At 38.4% G+C, this 19,776-nt stretch overlaps 1 protein-coding gene across 1 annotated transcript; it reads right to left on the bottom strand.

The window, feature by feature from the left end:
• Positions 1-527: 527 nt before the first annotated feature.
• STARD6 (StAR related lipid transfer domain containing 6) lies at positions 528-17,622 on the bottom strand. Its single transcript, XM_040264216.1, has 6 exons — positions 17,533-17,622; positions 17,291-17,340; positions 13,926-14,052; positions 10,410-10,527; positions 6,806-6,899; positions 528-729 (listed from the first exon to the last, which is right to left on the bottom strand). Exons 1-6 carry the CDS (start codon positions 17,620-17,622, stop codon positions 528-530), a joined length of 681 nt encoding a protein of 226 aa, XP_040120150.1.
• Positions 17,623-19,776: the final 2,154 nt, after the last annotated feature.

Genomic DNA, 19,776 nt, shown 5'->3' with positions numbered 1-19,776 from the left:
TCTATGGGGTCGCGAAGAGTCAGACACGACAGAACGACTTCCCTTTCACTTTTCAATTCATGCATTGGAGAAGGAAATGGCAACCCACTCCAGTGTTCTTGCCTGGAGAATCCCAGGGACGGGGGAGCCTGGTGGGCTGCCATCTATGGGGTTGCACAGAGTCGGACACAACTGAAGCGACTTAGCAGCAGCAATAGCAGCAAAACAATTTAAAATATATTTTAATCTTTAATTAATGCTGACTTCTGATTGTATATGCTTTCTTATTGATGCTTTCTGCAGAGAATTTTCCAGGGGAAAAAGCAAAAGATAAAAGTGCATTAAGAACCCTTGTTATTTAACATTATTCTTATATGAGATTAAAAACTATATTTAATGCTGTTGTCTTGTACAACTGTGTGGTCTTATTTTCACGAAGTACCTTCAGTAATTTGTTCAAGAATACTGTTTAGAAGAGCGTCACAGTATTTATGCATATTGACTTAAAAGCAAAAGGCTGTAACTGCCACACATGATTTTAAGTGGCCTCATTTCTTCTTTAGGAATGATGAATGCCCATTATGATGATATCCACGTCTTGATGGAATTTTTTGTGTCTTTATTCCATCTTTTACATTGAGCATGAAGCTTACTAAATTGGAAGGCATGGTTGCTTCAATTATTGATGGGGCCAATTTTCCTCTCATTTCTGTCTGAACAAACATCACTAGTTTGGAATATGCTGGATTCCTGTAAACAAAGGAAGGGTTTAAAAATATAAAGAATTATTAAGTTTATCTATTGAATTTACAAGTTTATAAGGAGCAGGATTCTTATTTACCATTGATTGCCAACACTGTGCTTATGACAGGGGAAATAGTACTGAAGGAAGGAAAAAACGTGGAATGATTTGCACACTCAAAATTATTTTACGTAAAAATATTAAGTAGTCAAACTGTATCTTAAAGTCTTCAGTTTTAGTTCTTTCTTGTCATTTATCGACTTTTTAAAATGATAAAAGTAATGTATGCTTATGAAAATTTAAACAGTAGAGCATTTTCATAATGCCCCTTCATTCTGTTTTCCCAGTCACTATTTACAGTGTTGACTGTATCTTTTCAGATTATTATCTATGGATATACAAAGAGAACGTGTGTACACATATGTTTATGTACCCTATATACATGTACATATACATTCTTACTTTTGCAAAAATGAGACATTTATTTTTCTGGAACTAGTTGCATTTTCCTCTTAGTATGATACCATGTACCTCTGTGTCTATACAGATCAGCTTATTGTTTTTAGTGATTGCATATGATATTTCATATTCTATTAACCAGTCCTCTGTTGACTATCGTGGAGTTATTTCTTACTTTTTGCCACAATAAATAAAGCTGTAATAAAACATCTTGTAATATATCCATTTGCACCTCTAGAAATATTTATATTGAGTTTCTAGGTCAATGTTTTTGTGTATTTAACATTTTGAAATGTTATCTCCAAGACTGTAGTATTTTATATTCTAACCCAGTGAACTTCAAACTAGAGGATACGAAGACTTTCCAAGGGGTATGAGAGGCTGAATAACATTGAAGGGAATAAGTTTTCAAATCTCTGACTTCCATATACCTTTTCTTTAAACTAATCTGAGAATATATCTCTGATGGACATGCCTGCTTTTGTTCCACCAGCCTGATCACAACAGCCTTCTTTATAGAACCTTCTGCTTTATAGAACCAAGGGATGTCTGTCATCTCCCCCAACTAAGACTGAATAGTACTAAGGTGCTTTACCTTGGCATATAAACATGAGTTGCTAAAGGAAAAATTCAATCAATTGGAAGTGAGTTAAGAAAGTGAATGATGGATGACGGTAATAAAACCTTACCATATCAATTCTTTGCTTTCAATAAAATTTAAGGATCTAATTGAGTTGTCAGCTGATAAGTCATTACAAACAATTTTTGGTTATAGGTCACTACGTAATATGGAATATAATTCAAAAGAATGTCAAGGGATTGCATGATGGCACTAGCGTTCTACTCTCCATTTTAACCCACCTGTTCATGTGAGCAAAGTTTCCTACACTTATGTTCATAAAAATGCAAAGTAGAAGTAGACTTGAGGTTGTTCTTTCTGATGGGATATCTCGAGTAGGCCTTTTGTCCCACGTTTTTTAGTTAAGTGAGTGTAAGTGATAGAAGCATGGACTCTCAAACCAGAATGCATAGTTTGAAGCTGAGCTTTGCTGTTACCTATGTGTAACCTTGAGAAAGTTACTTAATTTCTCTGGGTTTCCATTTTCTTTTCTGAAAAATGGGGATAGTAAGAGGACTACTTTATGGAGTTCTTGTGAGGATCAAATAGTTGACACTTGGTATCTGTAAACTGTAACAATGTCTCAGTTCAGTTCAGTTCAGTTCAGTCTCTCAGTGGTGTCTGACTCTTTGCGACCCCATGAATTGCCGCACGCCAGGCCTCCCTGTCCATCACCAACTCCTGGGGTTTATCCTAACTCATGTCCATTGAGTTGGTGATGACATCCAACCATCTCATCCTCTGTCGTCCCCTTCTCCTCCTGCCCTCAATCTTTCCCAGCATCAGGGTCTTTCCAAATGAGTCAGCTCTTCGTTCACGGCCAAGTATTGGAGTTTCAGCTTCAACATCATTCCTTCCAATGAACACCCAAGACTGATCTCCTTTAGGATGGACTGGTTGGATCTCCTTGCAGTCCAGGCAACTCTCAAGAGTCTTCTCCTGCACCACAGTTCAAAAGCATCAATTCTTCAGTGCTCAGCTTTCTTTATAGTCCAACTCTCACATCCATACATGACCACTGGAAAAACCATAGCCTTGACTAGACGGACCTTTGTTGGCAAAGTAACGTCTCTGCTTTTCAATATGCTGTCTAGGTTGGTCATAACTTTCCTTCCAAGGAGTAAGCGTCTTTTAATTTCATGGCTGCAATCACCGTCTGCAGTGATTTTGGAGCCCCCCAAAATAAAGTCTGACACTGTTTCCACTGTTTCCCCATCTATTTGCCATGAAGTGATGGGACCAGATGCCATGATCTTCGTATTCTGAATGTTGAGCTTTAAGCCAACTTTTCACTCTCCTCTTTCACTTTCATCAAGAGGTTCTTTAGTTCTTCTTCACTTTCTGCCATAAGGGTGATGTCATCTGCATATCTGAGGTGATTGATATTTCTACTGGCAGTCTTGATTCCAGCTTGTGCTTCCTCCAGCCCAGCATTTCTCTTGATGTACTCTGCATAGAAGTTAAATAAGCAGGGTGACAATCTACAGGCTTGATGTACTCCTTTTCCTATTTGGAACCAGTCTGTTGTTCCATGTCCAGTTCTAATTGTTTCCTCCTAACCTGCATACAGGTTTCTCAAAAGACAGGTCAGGTGGTCTGATATGCCCATCTCTTTCAGAATTTTCCACAGTTTGTTGTGATTCACACAGTCAAAGGCTTTGGCATAGTCAATAAAGCAGAAATAGATGTTTTTCTGGAATTCTCTTGCTTTTTCAATCATCCAGCAGATGTTGGCAATTTTATCTCAGGTTCCTTTGCCTTTTCTAAAACCAGCTTGAACATCAGGAAGTTCACGGTTCACGTATTGCTAAAGCCTGGCTTGGAGAATTTTGAGCATTACTTTACTAGCGTGTGAGATGAGTGCAACTGTGTGGTAGTTTGAACATTCTTTGGCATTGCCTTTCTTTGGGACTGGAATGAAAACTGACCTTTTCCAGTCCTGTGGCCAATGCTGAGTTTTCCAAATTTGCTGGCATATTGAGTGCAGCACTTTCACAGCATCATCTTTTAGGATTTGAAATAGCTCAACTGGAATTCCATCACCTCCACTAGCTTTGTTTGTAGTGATGCTTCCTAATACCCACCTCACTTCACATTCCAGGATGTCTGGCTCAAGGTGAGTGATCACACCGTTGTAATTGTCTGGGTTGTGAAGATCTTTTTTGTACAGTTCTTCTGTGTATTCTTGCCGCATCTTCTTAATATCTTCTGCTTCTTTTAGGCTTTGCTGTTTCTGTCCTTATCAAGCCCATCTTTGCATGAAATGTTCCCTTGGTATCTCTAATTTTCTTGAAGAGCTGTCAAGTCTTTCCTAGTCTATTGTTTTCCTCTATTTCTTTGCACTGATCACTGAGGAAGGCTTTCTTACCTCTCCTTGCTATTCTTTGGAACTCTGCATTCAAATGGGTTTATCTTTCCTTTCCTCCTTTGCTTTTCACTTCTCTTCTTTTCACAGCTATTTGTAAGGCCTCCTCAGACAGCCATTTTGCTTTTTTGCATTTCTTTTTCTTGGGGATGGTCTTGATCCCTGTCTCCTGTACAGTGTCACGAACCTCATTCCATAGTTCATCAGGCACTCTGTCTATCAGATGTAGGCCCTTAAATCTATTTCTCACTTCTACTGTATAATCATAAGGGATTTGATTTAGGTCATACCTGAATGGTCTAGCGGTTTTCCCTACTTTCTTCAATTTAAGTCTGAATTTTGGAATAAGGAGTTCATGATCCAAGCCACAGTCAGCTCCCGGTCTTGTTTTTGCTGACTGTATAGAGCTTCTCCATCTTTGGCTAAAAAGAATACAATCAATCTGATTTCAGTGTTGACCATCTGGTGATGTCCATGTGTAGAGTCTTCTCTTGTGTTGTTGGAAGACGGTGTTTGCTTTGACTAGTGTGTTTTCTTGGCAAAACTCTATTAGCCTTTGCCCTGCTTCATTCTGTACTCCAAGGCCAAATTTGCCTGTTACTCCAGGCATTTCTTGACTTCCTACTTTTGCATTCCAGTCCCCTATAATGAAAAGGACATCGTTTTTGGGTGTTAGTTCTAAAAGGTCTTGTAGGTCTTCACAGGACTGTTCAGCTTCTTCAGCGTTAGATACTTAGGTCACAGAAATTAAAACAAATTTTAAAAATTAGGTACTTATAGAGGTATGAGAGAAAATAAACAGTGATTGATAAAAGAACCCAAAGCATAAACACTGATTGATAAAAGAACCCAAAGCATAAACAATGATTGATGAAAGAACCCAAAGCATAAAATATATTTTATTCAGATAAAATTATGCAAGGGAAAAAGAGTAAAAATATCAGATCGAGGAGAAAAGAAATGATATAATATTTCTGACTATTAAAGGTTATATGTACTTTGAAACTGATAATGTAGTGGTAGGTTTCAAGTTGTTATGGTATTTAGTTTCTGATGAATGCACTTAAAAGGGTGATACAAACATTTTTTAAAAGTGTCAAGATTTATAGTATGCTGGAAATTTCACCCTCTTGATATAATGCTATGTAAAATTTTAATATCAACTTAAAAATGTGCAAGGCAATATAAGATTTTACAAAATTCTCTTAGAGGGGTTTGAAGACCACTGCTCCAACCAACCATATGAGCATCTATTTTCTTAAACCCTTTTCCATGCAGAGTTTAGACTATTTTACATTGTCGCAAATGGCTGGACTCATTAGCAATTTGTATGACCTTAAATCTCTATGTGAATTTACTAGGGCTTTACACACTTAACAAAGCTTTTTCAAGATTTATGGGAGAGTACATTTACTGTAGATAATATGTTTCATAAATTTACTACAGGACTTGAGCTGCACAGAAGGAAAAGGTACAGAAAAATCACTTTTTTGTCAGTATCCTTCTCCAGCAGGTTGCTAGGCAGAGTTCCCAGTCTGGGTAGAATATCTAAATTAGTTTCTCTCTCTTTTTTTTTTTTTTTGCAGTGGAAAGGGAATGGTGACAAGGTGCAAGAAGGGGACGTTGCCCGTGAAGCACACTTTAGGTTGTGTAACTTCCCAACCAGAGTCCCCACTAGCAGCTGATTCACCTACCTGATACGGAGTAATAATTTTTCCCTTGTTTTATCCTTTTCTGCTGTGGAGAATACAGTCTTGGCTATATAAACAAAATTGATAGATGGGGAGAAAGACTACATTGTCATCATCATCTGAACCAATGATCCTGTCTATCAATGTAAATATTTGTGGATTTCTTTTAGTTCTCTAATTCAGTAGAAAATATTAAGGAATATGGGTCTAAATGTCATTTTATTTTGACTTCCTTCACATACATATTTTTCTCCTACTGAGTGGTTTACATCTGACCAATATAAAGTTTTACATGTTGTTTTCTGTGCCAGTATCTTTTATTTAATATAAAGTCATTTAGCAAATATGTAAGGAAGTTGTAGAATGATATATAATGAATTGATATATATATGCATTTACAGAATATGTGTATTGGATGTCACCATCTTATCCAGTGGCTGGCCACCTGTGGGCAGAGACTTATCTCTAATTTCTCCAGCTCTTCCCTCTCTGAATTTACCTACTGGGTGGCTTATTCTGCAGGTATCTGTTCACAGTAAGTAGTCCATTGGAAAGAATATATTCAAAGTAAAGCATGATTCATTGCTGATAAATGGAACTATTATAGTTCTAGAGATTTATTTTTCATTTGCAAAAATCCTTTAATAATTCACAGAAGTGACTAATGGAGAAACATAAAGCATCAAGGTAAGGTTAACTGGAGGGCACGATGATGTCTGTGAACATGTGACTAGTGCCAGAAACTGCAAATTATACTTTACAGGGAATTATCTATTCTGATTATACTTAAGATGAAAAATACTTGAAAAATTATTTTAAAAATTGTATTTAGGGGCATTTTTTTCCCCCACAACAGGATATACCAGAAAATATTTCTGGTGAGTTAGTTAGCAAGTTACAAACTGAACTAAAAAATGGTTAAACAATAAATATATGGAAATAACACTTACTCTTGCACAGGTAAACATATATAGCCACAAGCATGGTTATAACCTCGGATGTAACTTGAGGATGGAGGAAATGCTGGAAAATCCACACTAGTAGCTAAGTGATCAAAAGAAAAATTAAAATAAAACCTATGTCACAAAGATGAAAGATTCTGTTTCCAGTAGCATATTTTCAAAAATGCATGACATAGCATTTGATTTGACACTGACATTAATTTTAACATAGGTATGTACGTTTGCACACTTGAGTGTGTACACAGGCCAAAAATGAAAAAGTATCATGCTACAAGTACTAGCATGAAAAAAGATCACTGCTGTCCTCTCCAACTTTTTCATGCTAGTACTTCTAAAGATGCTGCTACCTTTTTCATACAAGAAGAACTGTTAAAAGTATAATTTATTTACTTTCTGAGATCTGAAGCAGAAGTTACAAAGAAAAAGACTAATCTACTAGGATAGATTGTTTTGGTTTATCATTTTTTAAATAAAATATTTGATGTGTTATTTAGCCTGTCAATGGAGGCAGTTTAAATGCTCTTTTCTGCCAATTCCCTGTAGCTAACTTCACTGTATGATTAAAAATCAGTAGATTTTGTTTTAGGAATTATGCAGTGTAGCTGCAATACGGCATGTGAAGGTAGAAGGGAGAAGATCTGATTATCATCACGTTTATGATAATTATAGATACTCTTCCTAAAACCACTTTAAAATATGTATTTCTTTAGTCTGTGCAACTGAATCCTGCTCATCAGAGAATTTTCCTATATGATTTTAATATACATAATCACTTTGGTAGGAAATACAACATTAAGCTCTAGTTAGGAGACAAAATGGGAAATGTGTATGCATTTCCCATTTTCATGATCTGTTCCATCATCTTAATAGAGCCAGTTATGTTGGCAAAATGGTACTGCCAGAATTGATATTAACATATTTTTTCTCTGTTTAAAATACGGAGATTATATTTGTCTTTTTTTTTTAATATTTTGTTACATTCCACAAACAAGTATGGGTCTTTTGTGAGGCACACAGTGTGGTAGTTAGCACAGATTCCAGAAAATCAGAAAGACTTGAGCTGCTGATTAGCTATGTAACTTGATTTCTGTGAATTTCAGTTTCCTCACTGGTGAGAAAATGAATGCAAAACATTTAGCTAAAAGCAAAGTACACAGTAAGCTAAACAACAGTGGAAACATTGAGAAGAAAACTATCAGTGTTCATCAAAAACTCATTCAAAGGAAATCACTTAAAAGCAAATTCAGTAGTGATCACTGAATGACTGATTATAACTCTTCATGGATTTTATCCTCTATACTTCTTTTTGACCTTCCCTCTGACCATCAAAAATGAGACACAAATAGAATGGTTTCAAGATAGACCATAAGAGATCAATAAGACATTTGACCATATGGATCACAATAACTGTGGAAAATTCTGAGAGAGATGGGAATACCAGACCACCTGACCTGCCTCTTGAGAAATCTGTATGCAGGTCAGGAAGCAACAGTTAGAACTGGACATGGAACAACAGACTGGTTCCAAATAGGAAAAGGAGTACATCAAGGCTGTATATTGTCACCCTGCTTATTTAACTTCTATGCAGAGTACATCATGAGAAACGCTGGACTGGAAGAAACACAAGCTGGAATCAAGATTGCTGGGAGAAATATCAATCACCTCAGATATGCAGATGACACCACCCTTATGGCAGAAAGTGAAGAGGAACTAAAAAGCCTCTTGATGAAAGTGAAAGAGGAGAGTGAAAAAGTTGGCTTAAAGCTCAACATTCAGAAAACAAAGATCATGGCATCCGGTCCCATCACTTCATGGGAAATAAATGGGGAAACAGTGGAAACAGTGTCAGACTTTATTTTTGGGGGCTCCAAAATCACTGCAGATGGTGATTGCAGCCATGAAATTAAAAGACGCTTACTCCTTTGAAGAAAAGTTATGACCAACCTAGATAGCATATTCAAAAGCAGAGACATTACTTTGCTGACTAAAGTCCATCTAGTCAAGGCTGTGGTTTTTCCAGTAGTCATGTATGGATGTGAGAGTTGGACTGTGAAGAAGGCTGAGTGCTGAAGAATTGATGCTTTTGAACTGTGGTGTTGGAGAAGACTCTTGAGAGTCCCTTGGACTGTAAGGAGATCCAACCAGTCCATTCTGAAGGAGATCAGCCCTGGGATTTCTTTGGAAGGAATGATGCTAAAGCTGAAGCTCCAGTACTTTGGCCACCTCATGCGAAGAGTTGACTCTTTGGAAAAGACTCTGATGCTGGGAGGGATTTGGGGCAGGAGAAGGGGATGACAGAGGATGAGATGGCTGGATGGCATCACGGACTCGATGGACGTGAGTCTGAGTGAACTCCAGGAGTTGCTTATGGACAGGGAGGCCTGGCGTGCTGCTATTCATGGGGTCGCAAAGAGTCGGAGACAACTGAGCGACTGAACTAAACTGAACTGAAGAGATCTCTGATTCAAATGGACAGTATTTTGTGTTATAGGCAGTGAATAAGTTTTTATGTGCCCTCATTTGAAAATGAGATGATTAATGAAAGCTGTATGAAAATATGTGAGACAAATATGCGAAAGTGATGAACATCAGTTCCCAGTGGTATATACGGTCAACAGAGCTAATTGTGCGCGTGAGTGCTATTAGCAGAGCTATTACTCAGACTTGTGTTTCGAAGCTTAAAGAGTCCTACAAGTGGAAAAGAGTAATTAGCAACAGTTAACTGTCCCTGTCCCCAAGTAGTTACAGTAGGGGAAACTATTCACATAGGAATAGCGAGATTAAATTGAATTGCAGAGGAAAGAAAAGGGCTCTAGGCTACTACTGTCCTACCAAAGTTCCTTCACCATAAATTATCTTGAGTTCTAGGAGTCCAGAGATCTCTGGGGTGTAAACTGGTATGTTTTAAGTGAATAATGCAAATAGGAAGTGGTTACACATTTGCATTTTACAGAGTGACACATTTTTGGCTGGGGGTAAGGTGTAGGATAAGGCCTGGAGAAGTAAATGGCAACCCACTCCAGTTTTCTTGCCTGGGAAATCCCACGGACAGAGGAGCCTGGTGGGCTACAGTCCATGGGATCACGAAGAGTTGGACACAACTTAGCGACTGAGCAACAAGCAATGGATAAGAGTATGTTAAAACTTTCAGTTTTTAAAAGAACTGTAAGCATATGTATGAAAAGAGCTATCTAGTGGAATTTTCTTCTGGAGTTTTATCAGTTTTTAGATATACCCATTCTACATATTCAAATATAGAAGTATATATCCAAAGATCCATTTTGTTTCTTGGTAGTTTTGTGATGTGCTGTGAAGGTTTAGCCTGCAAGTATCTATCTATATTCAGTGCTGCAGGGTATATGCTGCAAAAAGGCCAGGAGATGCCACAGTCATTGGCTATGATGTAAATGGCACCTCCAGAATTAGGTTAAAAACTTCAGGCTTACCTGCATTACACATGTATTTATTGGACTCACCAAATAAATACAAGAATAATTAATTGAAAATATTCTTCCAAACTGTGCGTTAAAAGAAAAAAAATTATTAATGACTCATAGTAATTCCCAAGGGTGGGCAAATTGTTTCAACTTACAACTGATGACATCCATATTTCTTTCGTAGTGCTTCAAAGAGACTAAGTCGATAAAGTCTCTGGGGGAAATTGAGCCCATGGCAAAACTTTGTGTGATGGTATGACACAGGAATGTATCCTGAAATAAATCAAATCATAAAGATTGCAACAATTATTTAATATCTGTTCTTTGTACTGCTCCCCAAAGAATTTCACTGCCTAAGGTTGGCCTGTTTTTGGAAAAAGCAGGGCTTTGAGGTTTTAAGAATTTACCACCAAGTCAGCTTGCATTTTCAATGTTAAAGAAATATTAGATGTGTAATTATAAATGCAAGGCAACAAAAGCAAAAATAAAAGAGTGGGACTGCATTAAACTAAAATGCCTCTGCATAGCAAAGGAAACCATTAACAAAATGAAAAGGCGACCCAAAGAGTGGGAGAAAATATTTGCAAATCACATATCTAACAAGGGGTTAATATAAATTACAAATACAATAAATTTAGAAAAGAATCTTGATATTAGCTAATATTTGAATTTTTAGATGAAGAAATTGAAGCCTAACATTAAGTTACATGTAGAACTAGAGAGATGTACAGAACTAGAACCCAGGTTTCCAGATTTCCAGTACAATAGTGTGTCTGCTACTCCACACTGACTAGGTAATATATTCAGAATAATATATTGACTTAGCAGCCTGTGGTGTAAAGCCTAAAATTAAAGACCAGTATATTGCTGCTTTGACATCTGTTAAAATTGGGTCTTGAATGGCCAAACTGCAAGATCCTCTCTTCACTCTGTTCCCATAGATAAGAGCCCTTAGTCCAACAACCCTCCTTATCAGCAGGACAAGACACAGTTCCTACTTATACCTGGGTAGTGGGTTTTAGTTCCCTGCTACCCTGTAGGATTAGTCCAACAACGAAGCAGCTCCTCCTGCAAGAATCAGGGGTCACCTCAGCTTCTTGATACTACAAGGCCTGCCGTGCACAACCCCTGGTTACTCACTCTGCTACTGAATGCCACTCCCCTGTCACACTGCGGGGCATGGTGTGTCCTGGAGAGCTTAGCTGAGCTACTCCATGTACTGCTGCCCCAGCATCCATTTTGTTTGGCCAAGCAGCCTGCGGGGGATTAAACTAACACCAGCTCTCTCACGTTTAAGCATAGCCTAGATAATAGCCTACAGAGTCACAAGCAAATGTAAGTTCCTGATATGACTTCCCCAACAGCCCTTCTGATCAGCAGTCTCCCACACTTCCCAGGGCCTTCCCCTTGTGAGCCCCTTAGAGCAGACCCCCTGTGTTTATGAAAATCCTGCCCTGTTTGGTTCCAAATGATCAATCTGGCCTTAGCCTAGGAACCCCAAAGCACTCTACCCACAGACCCTCATAAAGGCGTGAGTCCACCTCTGTCTGCACCCTGCCTTGACCTCCCCACACGGGGCCCTTGACGTGTGCTGTGCACTTCCTCCAGGACTGTAATAAACTTCTCTATTTCAATTTCTTTTGTGGTCATTTGTTGAACCTGGCTCACCACTGGCATCTTGTGGCCCACCAGCAAATGTTAGTTTAACAACGTCTTCACGGTCTTCCTTTGCTGAGCTGTGATTAGTATTAGTAACAGGCTGTCGATCTTATTTGTCTAAGTGCTGGTGTCAAGTGTTTGTTTGGCCACCGCCATAACCCTAGAGCAAGAATGCCTTCCTCACCAATGGGGTGAATGAGTCAATTAAAATGCACCCTTGCAAAATGAATGCTACAAACATTCATAAGAAGGCAGGAAAATTCTTCTCATTATGTAATGTGATTCAGAGATATTATGGTGTACTGAAAAAGACATAAATCTGAATCAGGAGATCAGTGTAAGTCCTGGTTCTACCATACACTGTTTCTGTTGACCTTGGGCAAATCTAAATTTCTCTGGCCACCTGATGTGAAGAACTGACTCATTTGAAAAGACCCTGATGCTGGGAAAGATTGAAGGCGGGGGGAGAAGGAGACGACAGAGGATGAGATGGTTGGGTGTCATCACCGACTCAATGGACGTGAGTTTAAGTAAACTCTGGGAATTGGTGATGGACAGGGAGGCCTGGCATGCTGCGATTCATGGGGTGGCAAAGAGTCAGACACAACTGAGCAACTGAACTGAACTGAAATTTCTTTGAATATGTTTCCAAGTCTTTTGATGCCAAAATCTACTATACTTTCCATTATTGTAGCTGACTTGCAGCAAAAACTGAATATCTGAAAAAAAACAGAAATATCTGAAATGCTAATGAAACCGTATAATCAGTATCATACAATTATGAATGAAACAATACAGTGTTTGCATTTTCATTTGTGATAGACCAAGTTCAAATCCCAAGAGGGTCACAGACATGTGTTCTCTGTGGACAAGAACTCCAGAGCCTTTCTACAAGATGAAACTACTTTACCTTCCCGGGGTTTTCTACAACCTCACCCTCATCCCACATTTTAAAATCAGTTTAATAGAAGGAGGTACAGTTAACCTACAGAGTTCTAAATAAACGGTAAAGTGATGGCAGTTATGTGGGACATTTGTCTGATGAGTGAAATGGGCTTGGAGACTTGAAGAATCAGACTCAGTAATCTAGAATATTACAAATGCAACTGTTTCTAAAAATCATAAAAGTTTGCATTCCACCAACATTCTTCACCTTTACCATTTCCTTCTAATAAAATTATTATTAGCCAAAATATAGAAGTCACTTTTTAAAAACAGTCTACTAAGGTGTAATTTACGTATCGTGACGTCTAGCAGTCTTCATAAGTACTGGAGTGACAAGGTACTGCAGCAGAGTTCCGAGTCCCTCAGCCGACTCCCATCTTCTGTGTCTCCCCCTTCCTGCCACATCTCAGTCTCTCTCCTTTCACCCATTTCCTCTCCTGTGCTCTCAGTGTGGCCTCGCCTCACCCTGCTCTCTGCACTTCTATGCCCTATTTGCCTCTTGCATTCTGTCTTCCTTCTCTTACCTCTAGGACTTTAACTTCCTACTCCATTACCTCTATTTTTCTTTTCTCTGTTTTTATTCTTCCCCTTCATCTCTGAGATAATGTATTTGAAAGTGTTTCTAAAACCACAACCATCATAATGTTATTTCACACATGCTTTTAAAAAGTTACATGTTATTTGTTCTTAAGTCCTTAATAGTATCTACAATGTTATCTAGTGTGTTATGACTATGATAAATCTACTGACTTCTATCAACAAGGCATGCGGAATTTTTTTTCCCCTTGATGGAGGAGACAAATCCATGAGTTCAGTCCTCTCAATAACCAAAGGCACACATGTGCAGGAGAGCTGACCAGTTTCAGAATGTGGTATGCACTAAAAATAGAATAAAGCTAACTGGAACTGAACTCTCAATTGATAAAGAAAAAAGTTTTAAGCTTTTTATAAAGATTTCAACTTGATTTGAATATATAAAATACAGATGTAATAAACTGAAATCACTAAGATATAAAAGCTAAAACTGCATTAATACAGTAAAAGTCCAACATTAAACAATAAATTACCGAATCAATCTTTAGTACCATGTTGTACATTTTCAATGAATTGTCCCATCTGACTCTGTTTTCAGGTTTGAAGAGGAAATCAGATAGTTTAGATGTCAATTCTGGAATCATTCCTTCAACACGATATCTATGGTTAACAAAATAAAGAAAATTCAAAATTTAACTGAATTTAGCCTAAGTTGAAAATATGGTATCACAGTATAAAGCATACTAATTTAACAATATAAAGAAAATTTGAAGGTAATATTAGCAATTTAAAATACTAATATTCAATTGTAAGTTGTTGCTTAGTTGCTAAGTCATGTCTAACTCTTTTGTGACCCCATGGACTGTAGCCGGTCAGACTCCTCTGTCCATGGAATTCTCCAGGCAAGAATACTGGAGCAAGTTGCCATTCCCTTCTCCAGGGGATCTTCCTGACCCAGAGATTAAGCCTGTGTCTCCTGCATTGGGAGGCGGATTCTTTACCACTGAGCCACCAGGGAAGCCAGTAACAGTTTTATTTAAATATGCATTGCAGTAGTTAATATAAATTATTTGAAAATTCATTTTCAACAAATTTTGTACTGTTTCTATAGTTGTCTTTTTTAAAAATTATTTGGCTGCACCGTGTCTTAGTCGCAGCACCCAGGTGGGCTCTTTGTTGCTGTGTGCGTGTGGGCTTCCTTCTAGGTCTGGCTTGTCTCCAGAGTGCACATGCTCAGTGGTCGTGGGGAGTGAGTGTAGTTGCCCTATGGCTTGTGGGATCTCAGTTCCCCAAACAGGGATTGAACCATGTCCCCTGTATAGGGCAGTGGATGCTTAACCACTGGACCATTAGGGAAGTCCCTATCATTGTCTTTTTAAAGGGACTACTTTCATTTACAATTTTTCTAAATTCTTTCTCATAAACTTTTACATGCTCTATTTATCATAAGCCTCAAGTAACTGATGCTTGTGTGGTTGTACAGCATCTTGGGGCCTTAATTCTTAATTTAAGAATGTAATATGATATAAGCAGAGGTCAGAAAACTTTTCAGTAAAGAGCCAGATGGTAAATAATTTGGCTCTGCAGACTTCATGTTCTATGTTGCAATTATTCAACTTTATTAGTGCAGCAGGGAAAGAGCCATAGACAATATATATAATAAATGGGCCTGTCTGTATTATAATTAAACTGTCAGTTTTCACTCCAATCCCAAAGAAAGGCAATGCCAAAGAATGTTCAAACTACCATACAATTGCACTCATTTCACGTGCTAGCAAGGTAATGCTCAAAATCCCTCAAACTAGGCTTCAACAGTATGTGAACCGAGAACTTTAGATTTACAAGCTGGATTTAGAAAATGCAGGGTTTTAGAAAACCAGAGATCAAATTGCCAACATCTGTTGCATCAGAGAAAAAGCAAGGGAATTACAGAAGAACATCTATTTCTGCCTCATTGCTGCTGCTACTAAGTCGCTGCAGTCATGTCTGACTGTGTGCGACCCCACAGACGGCAACCCACCAGGCTCCCCCGTCCCTGGGATTCTCCAGGCAAGAACACTGGAGAGGGGTTGCCATTTCCTTCTCCAGTTTTCTGCTTCACTGACTTCTGCTAAAGGCTTTGACTGTGTGGATCACAACAAACTGTGGAAAATCTTTAAAGAGATGGGAATACCAGACCACCTTACCTGTCTCCTGAGAAATCTGTATGCAGGACAAGAATCAACAGTTAGAACTGGACATGAAATGATGGACTGCTTTAAAGTTGGGAAAGGAATAAGGCAACGCTGTATGTATATTGTCACCCGGCTTATTTAACTTCTATGCAGAGTACATCATGTGAAATGCTGGGCTGAATGACTCACAAGCTCTAATCAAGATTGCTGGGAGAAATATCAACAACCTCAGATATGCAGATGATACCACTCTAGAGGAAATTAACCCTGAATAGTCATTGGAAGGATTGATGCTCAATCTGAAGCTCCAAAACTTTGGCCACCTGATGGGAAGAACTGACTCATTAGAAAAGACCCTGATGCTGGGAAAGATTGAAGGCAAGAGAAGAAGGAGGTGACAGAGGATGAGATGGTTGAATGGCCTCAGTATGAGCAAGCTCCGGGAGATGGTGAAGGACCGGGAAGCCTCGCATGCTGCGGTCCATGGGGTTGGAAAGAGTAGGACACGACTGAGCTACTGAACAACAACCGCCTCCCACCGCCCCCCCCCCGGCCCCGCCCCGCCCCGCCCCGCCCCGCCCCGCCGCCCCCGCAACCCCCACCGCCCCCACCACGCCCGCCACCAAAAGAAACTGAATCAAATTTGGTTTTCTAAATAACATATCATAATCAATAAATGAACAACTCTTAAAAATACGGTTTAAAAAATGTCTGCACAATTTCCCTTAGTGTATTTGAATTTGAAACAACAGGTTCCTAAAAAATATCCTTAAAAGCAGCTTACAGAAAAAATTATAAAACAATCTGCCTGCCAATGCAAGAGACTCAGAAGACATGAGTTCGATCTCTGGGTCAGGAAGATCCCCTGGAGGAGGAAATGGCAACCCACTTCAGTATTCTTGCCAGGAAAATTCCAGGGACAGAGGAGCCTAGAGGGTTACAGTTCATGGCATTGCAAAGAGTTGGATACAACAGCGCAACTAAATGTGCAAACATGTGTACACACATACATACCCAATATCCTTAAAAGCACTTACAGAAAAAATAATATATATTTGCAAGAGAAACATATTGGGGAAATAAACTTTAAGTGGTTCACTTAATGGAAAGGTGAAATGTTAAAAGACCATAAAATACTCTAAGAAAATACCAATCTATTTTTACAGTAATTAGTTCTTGAAGTGTAAATTTCTTAGCTTTGTGAAGTATTCACTAGAAGTGATTTTTTTTCTGCCTTCAAGTTTGAAAATTCGATGGCACATATTAGTCTATTTTTATTAATCCACGTTTCAACAAAGTGACTTTATAAGTAATTTCTATTTCCTGTTCACTATCAAATAATGTCTTATAACTAATGGAGTAGCACTGAATTCTTGGAGAAGGCACTGGCAACCCACTCCAGTACTCTTGCCCGGAAAATCCCATCAACAGGCGAGCCTGGTGGGCTGCAGTCCATGGGGTCGCTAAGAGTCAGGCATGACTGAGCAACTTCACTTTCACTTTTCACTTTCATGCACTGGAGAAGGAAATGGCAACCCACTCCAGTGTTCTTGCCTGGAGAATCCCAGGGATGGGGGAGCCTGGTGGGCTGCCGTCTATGGGGCTGCACAGAGTCGGACACGACTGAAGTGATTTAGCAGCAGCAGCAGCAGCAGCACTGAATTCTAGATACATCAATGTCATTGAATTCAAAACCATGATTATAAATAGGAAATTGTACTCACAGATTTCCATGGAATTTTTTAGAAGCCTTGCTGGAAACAGTTATTTTTTTCTCAAAGAGGAATAAAAAATCCACAAATAAATTAGCTGTCAGATACAGAAAGAAATGAAATATAAAAAACAAAAAAATGAAAGTAAATTTTTTTTTGGTTTGTAAAAGAAAATATTTTAAAAAATGTCTTTGCAATGATTTGTTTTCCATTAAAAAACAAACTCTTGAAATATATTTAACTTGTTTTCTTACTGAATTCTTAACCACCTTCCAGCCTGATGTATCTTGATAGTAACCTAAAATTTCTTGAGCAGTTTGTTGGGCAAGTGCCTTATAGTCCATCTACCTGCAAATATGCAAAGTATTAAAAGCAAATGACTGGTGAGAAAGAAATCATACAAAGATTTTTTAAAATGCTGTATTTCATTTTAATACTATTTCTAAATGTCTGTCACATAGCAATGAACAATAATTCTATTTTGAATGCATGTATGCATGCATCTCTTCTTTTTTATTCAGTATTTCAAATGAGAAAATGTGATATATTACAAAGAGCAGGCTTTAGCTTTGGAGTCAGAGACTGGAGTCAAATCCTGTCTCTGCCACTGACAAATTGTAAACCACGTTATTTAAATATTTCTCTTTCCCCATTTTATCAAACTGTAAAACTGGGATAATACCTAACTCAGTAGAACTGATGTGAGGATTAAATGAAACAATGCACTTAAACATTTTACCCCTTTACCTGGCACATATTATTTCTAAGAAAGTCTTGCTTCCTTTCTCCTGTGAAGCAACATAATCTGTTGATCAGGGGTTACTGGGGCTTTATCTCTTTTAAAGTGAGTGGCAGAGGCACTGAAGGACCTGACCCCTGGCTTCCTCTGCAAAGTCAACTTCTTCCTGTTTCCTTCTCTCCCTCTTAGCACCAATCATATTGAGCTTCCTGGTTGTTCCTCAGATACAACCAAGCAACTTCCTACCTCAGGGTCTTTGTACTTGCTGTTCCCTGTGCTTGTAATGTTCTTCCTCAGTGTGTTCACAACTGACTCCTCCTCATTAGTGTCTTTGCTTAAATATTCTCTTCAGAGAGGATCAAGTTCATATCCATTCAGATCAAACAGATGTACTGAACTCTTGCTAAGGGTTAAATATTGTGGTATCTGTGGCAAAAGCAGTTGAGTATGATCCTGTTTCTGCTTTGAATGAGCTCAGGAAGGTGGTGTCTCATTGGTCCTTTGGCCCATCACCCAGTTTTCAGTTAAGGGAAGATGGCTGGTGTGGTGGAAAGAATGACAACACAGAACTGGATTCAAATCTTGGCTTTGCCATTTACCGCCAACTTTATAATTTAGGGTAAACTGCTTAGCCTTTGGACTTCAATTTTCATTTCTATAGATGCGGGATCGTAATACCTGTCTCATGGGGTTATTATGAGGATTAAGTGATTTAATATATGTAGAAGTGGTTGAAACAGTGTCAGGCCCTTCTTGGTGAGCAAAGGTTAGTTTTTGCTTTTTCTTTAAGTGGACATATTTAAATCTAGCTAAAAACAACCAACCAAAAACTCTCCTAAGAGCTGCCTGAATAAACCTTCTCACAGTTTAATTATCAGCACATGTCTTCCAGCTCTCACCTAAAGCCTTTAGGTTGGATCATAAATCTACTTTTCTCTTGTTTTAGTTCTTCAGCAAGGCGTAGCACCTAATTGACATCTATACTTGAAAAATGTTGGTAAACTGTTATAATTCCTTCTTCTTAGGAGACTCTTGGTTTCTTTACCTTTCCTAGTAGATCTAATCCAGACTCTTAATAACTACTGGGACTCTTCTCCAAATCCTGATGGATATCTCCATATCATTTAACCTGTGAAGGAACAAAAGTGGAAGCAGAATTATTTTGATCCATGAATTAGAAAATATATTTGATAATTTCCTTAATATTTTTTCAGTGTCTTTGATTTGTACTTTATGTACTCATTTGGAAACATATACTATATGTTTCCTCAATGTAAGAAAAAGGTAGTAAGAACATAAAGATAATGTTTATGAAAAGAATTTTTAAGAAATTATCTTTTAAAAGGACAGGTTTAAAAGACACTTAAGTGTGAAATGTGGATTAAAATGTCTAAGTTTTTAAGCTCATGCCACTAACAATCCTTGGTTGGTCCCTGACCTGGGCTTCTCCCAGCGTATATATCACAGTCCTTTATTTCCTACCAACAACATACTTGATACTGAAGGATCATGAAATTGCAGATTTTTTACAACATATCACTAGAATATAAGCTTTCTGCAAGGACTTTGTCTTATTCATTTTCAAATCGCTAGCACTGCTTACTGCCACAACAAACATGTGCTTAACTGAACCACTCAGCTAAATTTTATAGCTTCTGGACCTTCTCGTTTGCCAAGAAAAAAAAAAAAAGCGGGGGCGGGGGGGGGGGGGGGTGGTTAAGCCTAGTGGGCTAGAGAGGATGACGAGATGAAAAGAGCC

This window comes from Oryx dammah, unplaced genomic scaffold (assembly GCF_014754425.2).
Source record: "Oryx dammah isolate SB20612 unplaced genomic scaffold, SCBI_Odam_1.1 HiC_scaffold_22, whole genome shotgun sequence".
NCBI lineage: Eukaryota > Metazoa > Chordata > Mammalia > Artiodactyla > Bovidae > Oryx > Oryx dammah.
Note: the sequence above shows the minus strand (reverse complement) of the source record. Positions and strands in the feature narration are given on the sequence as shown.

Coding starts and splice junctions, on each gene's coding strand:
- STARD6 (XM_040264216.1), bottom strand. CDS start 17,622: ATGGACTATAAGGCACTTGCCCAACAAACTGCTCAAGAAATTTTAGGT. Junction 14,053..17,290: donor AAAAAATTCCATGGAAATCT/GTGAGTACAATT, acceptor TGTTAACCATAG/ATATCGTGTTGAAGGAATGA. Junction 6,900..10,409: donor AAATATGGATGTCATCAGTT/GTAAGTTGAAAC, acceptor TTGATCACTTAG/CTACTAGTGTGGATTTTCCA.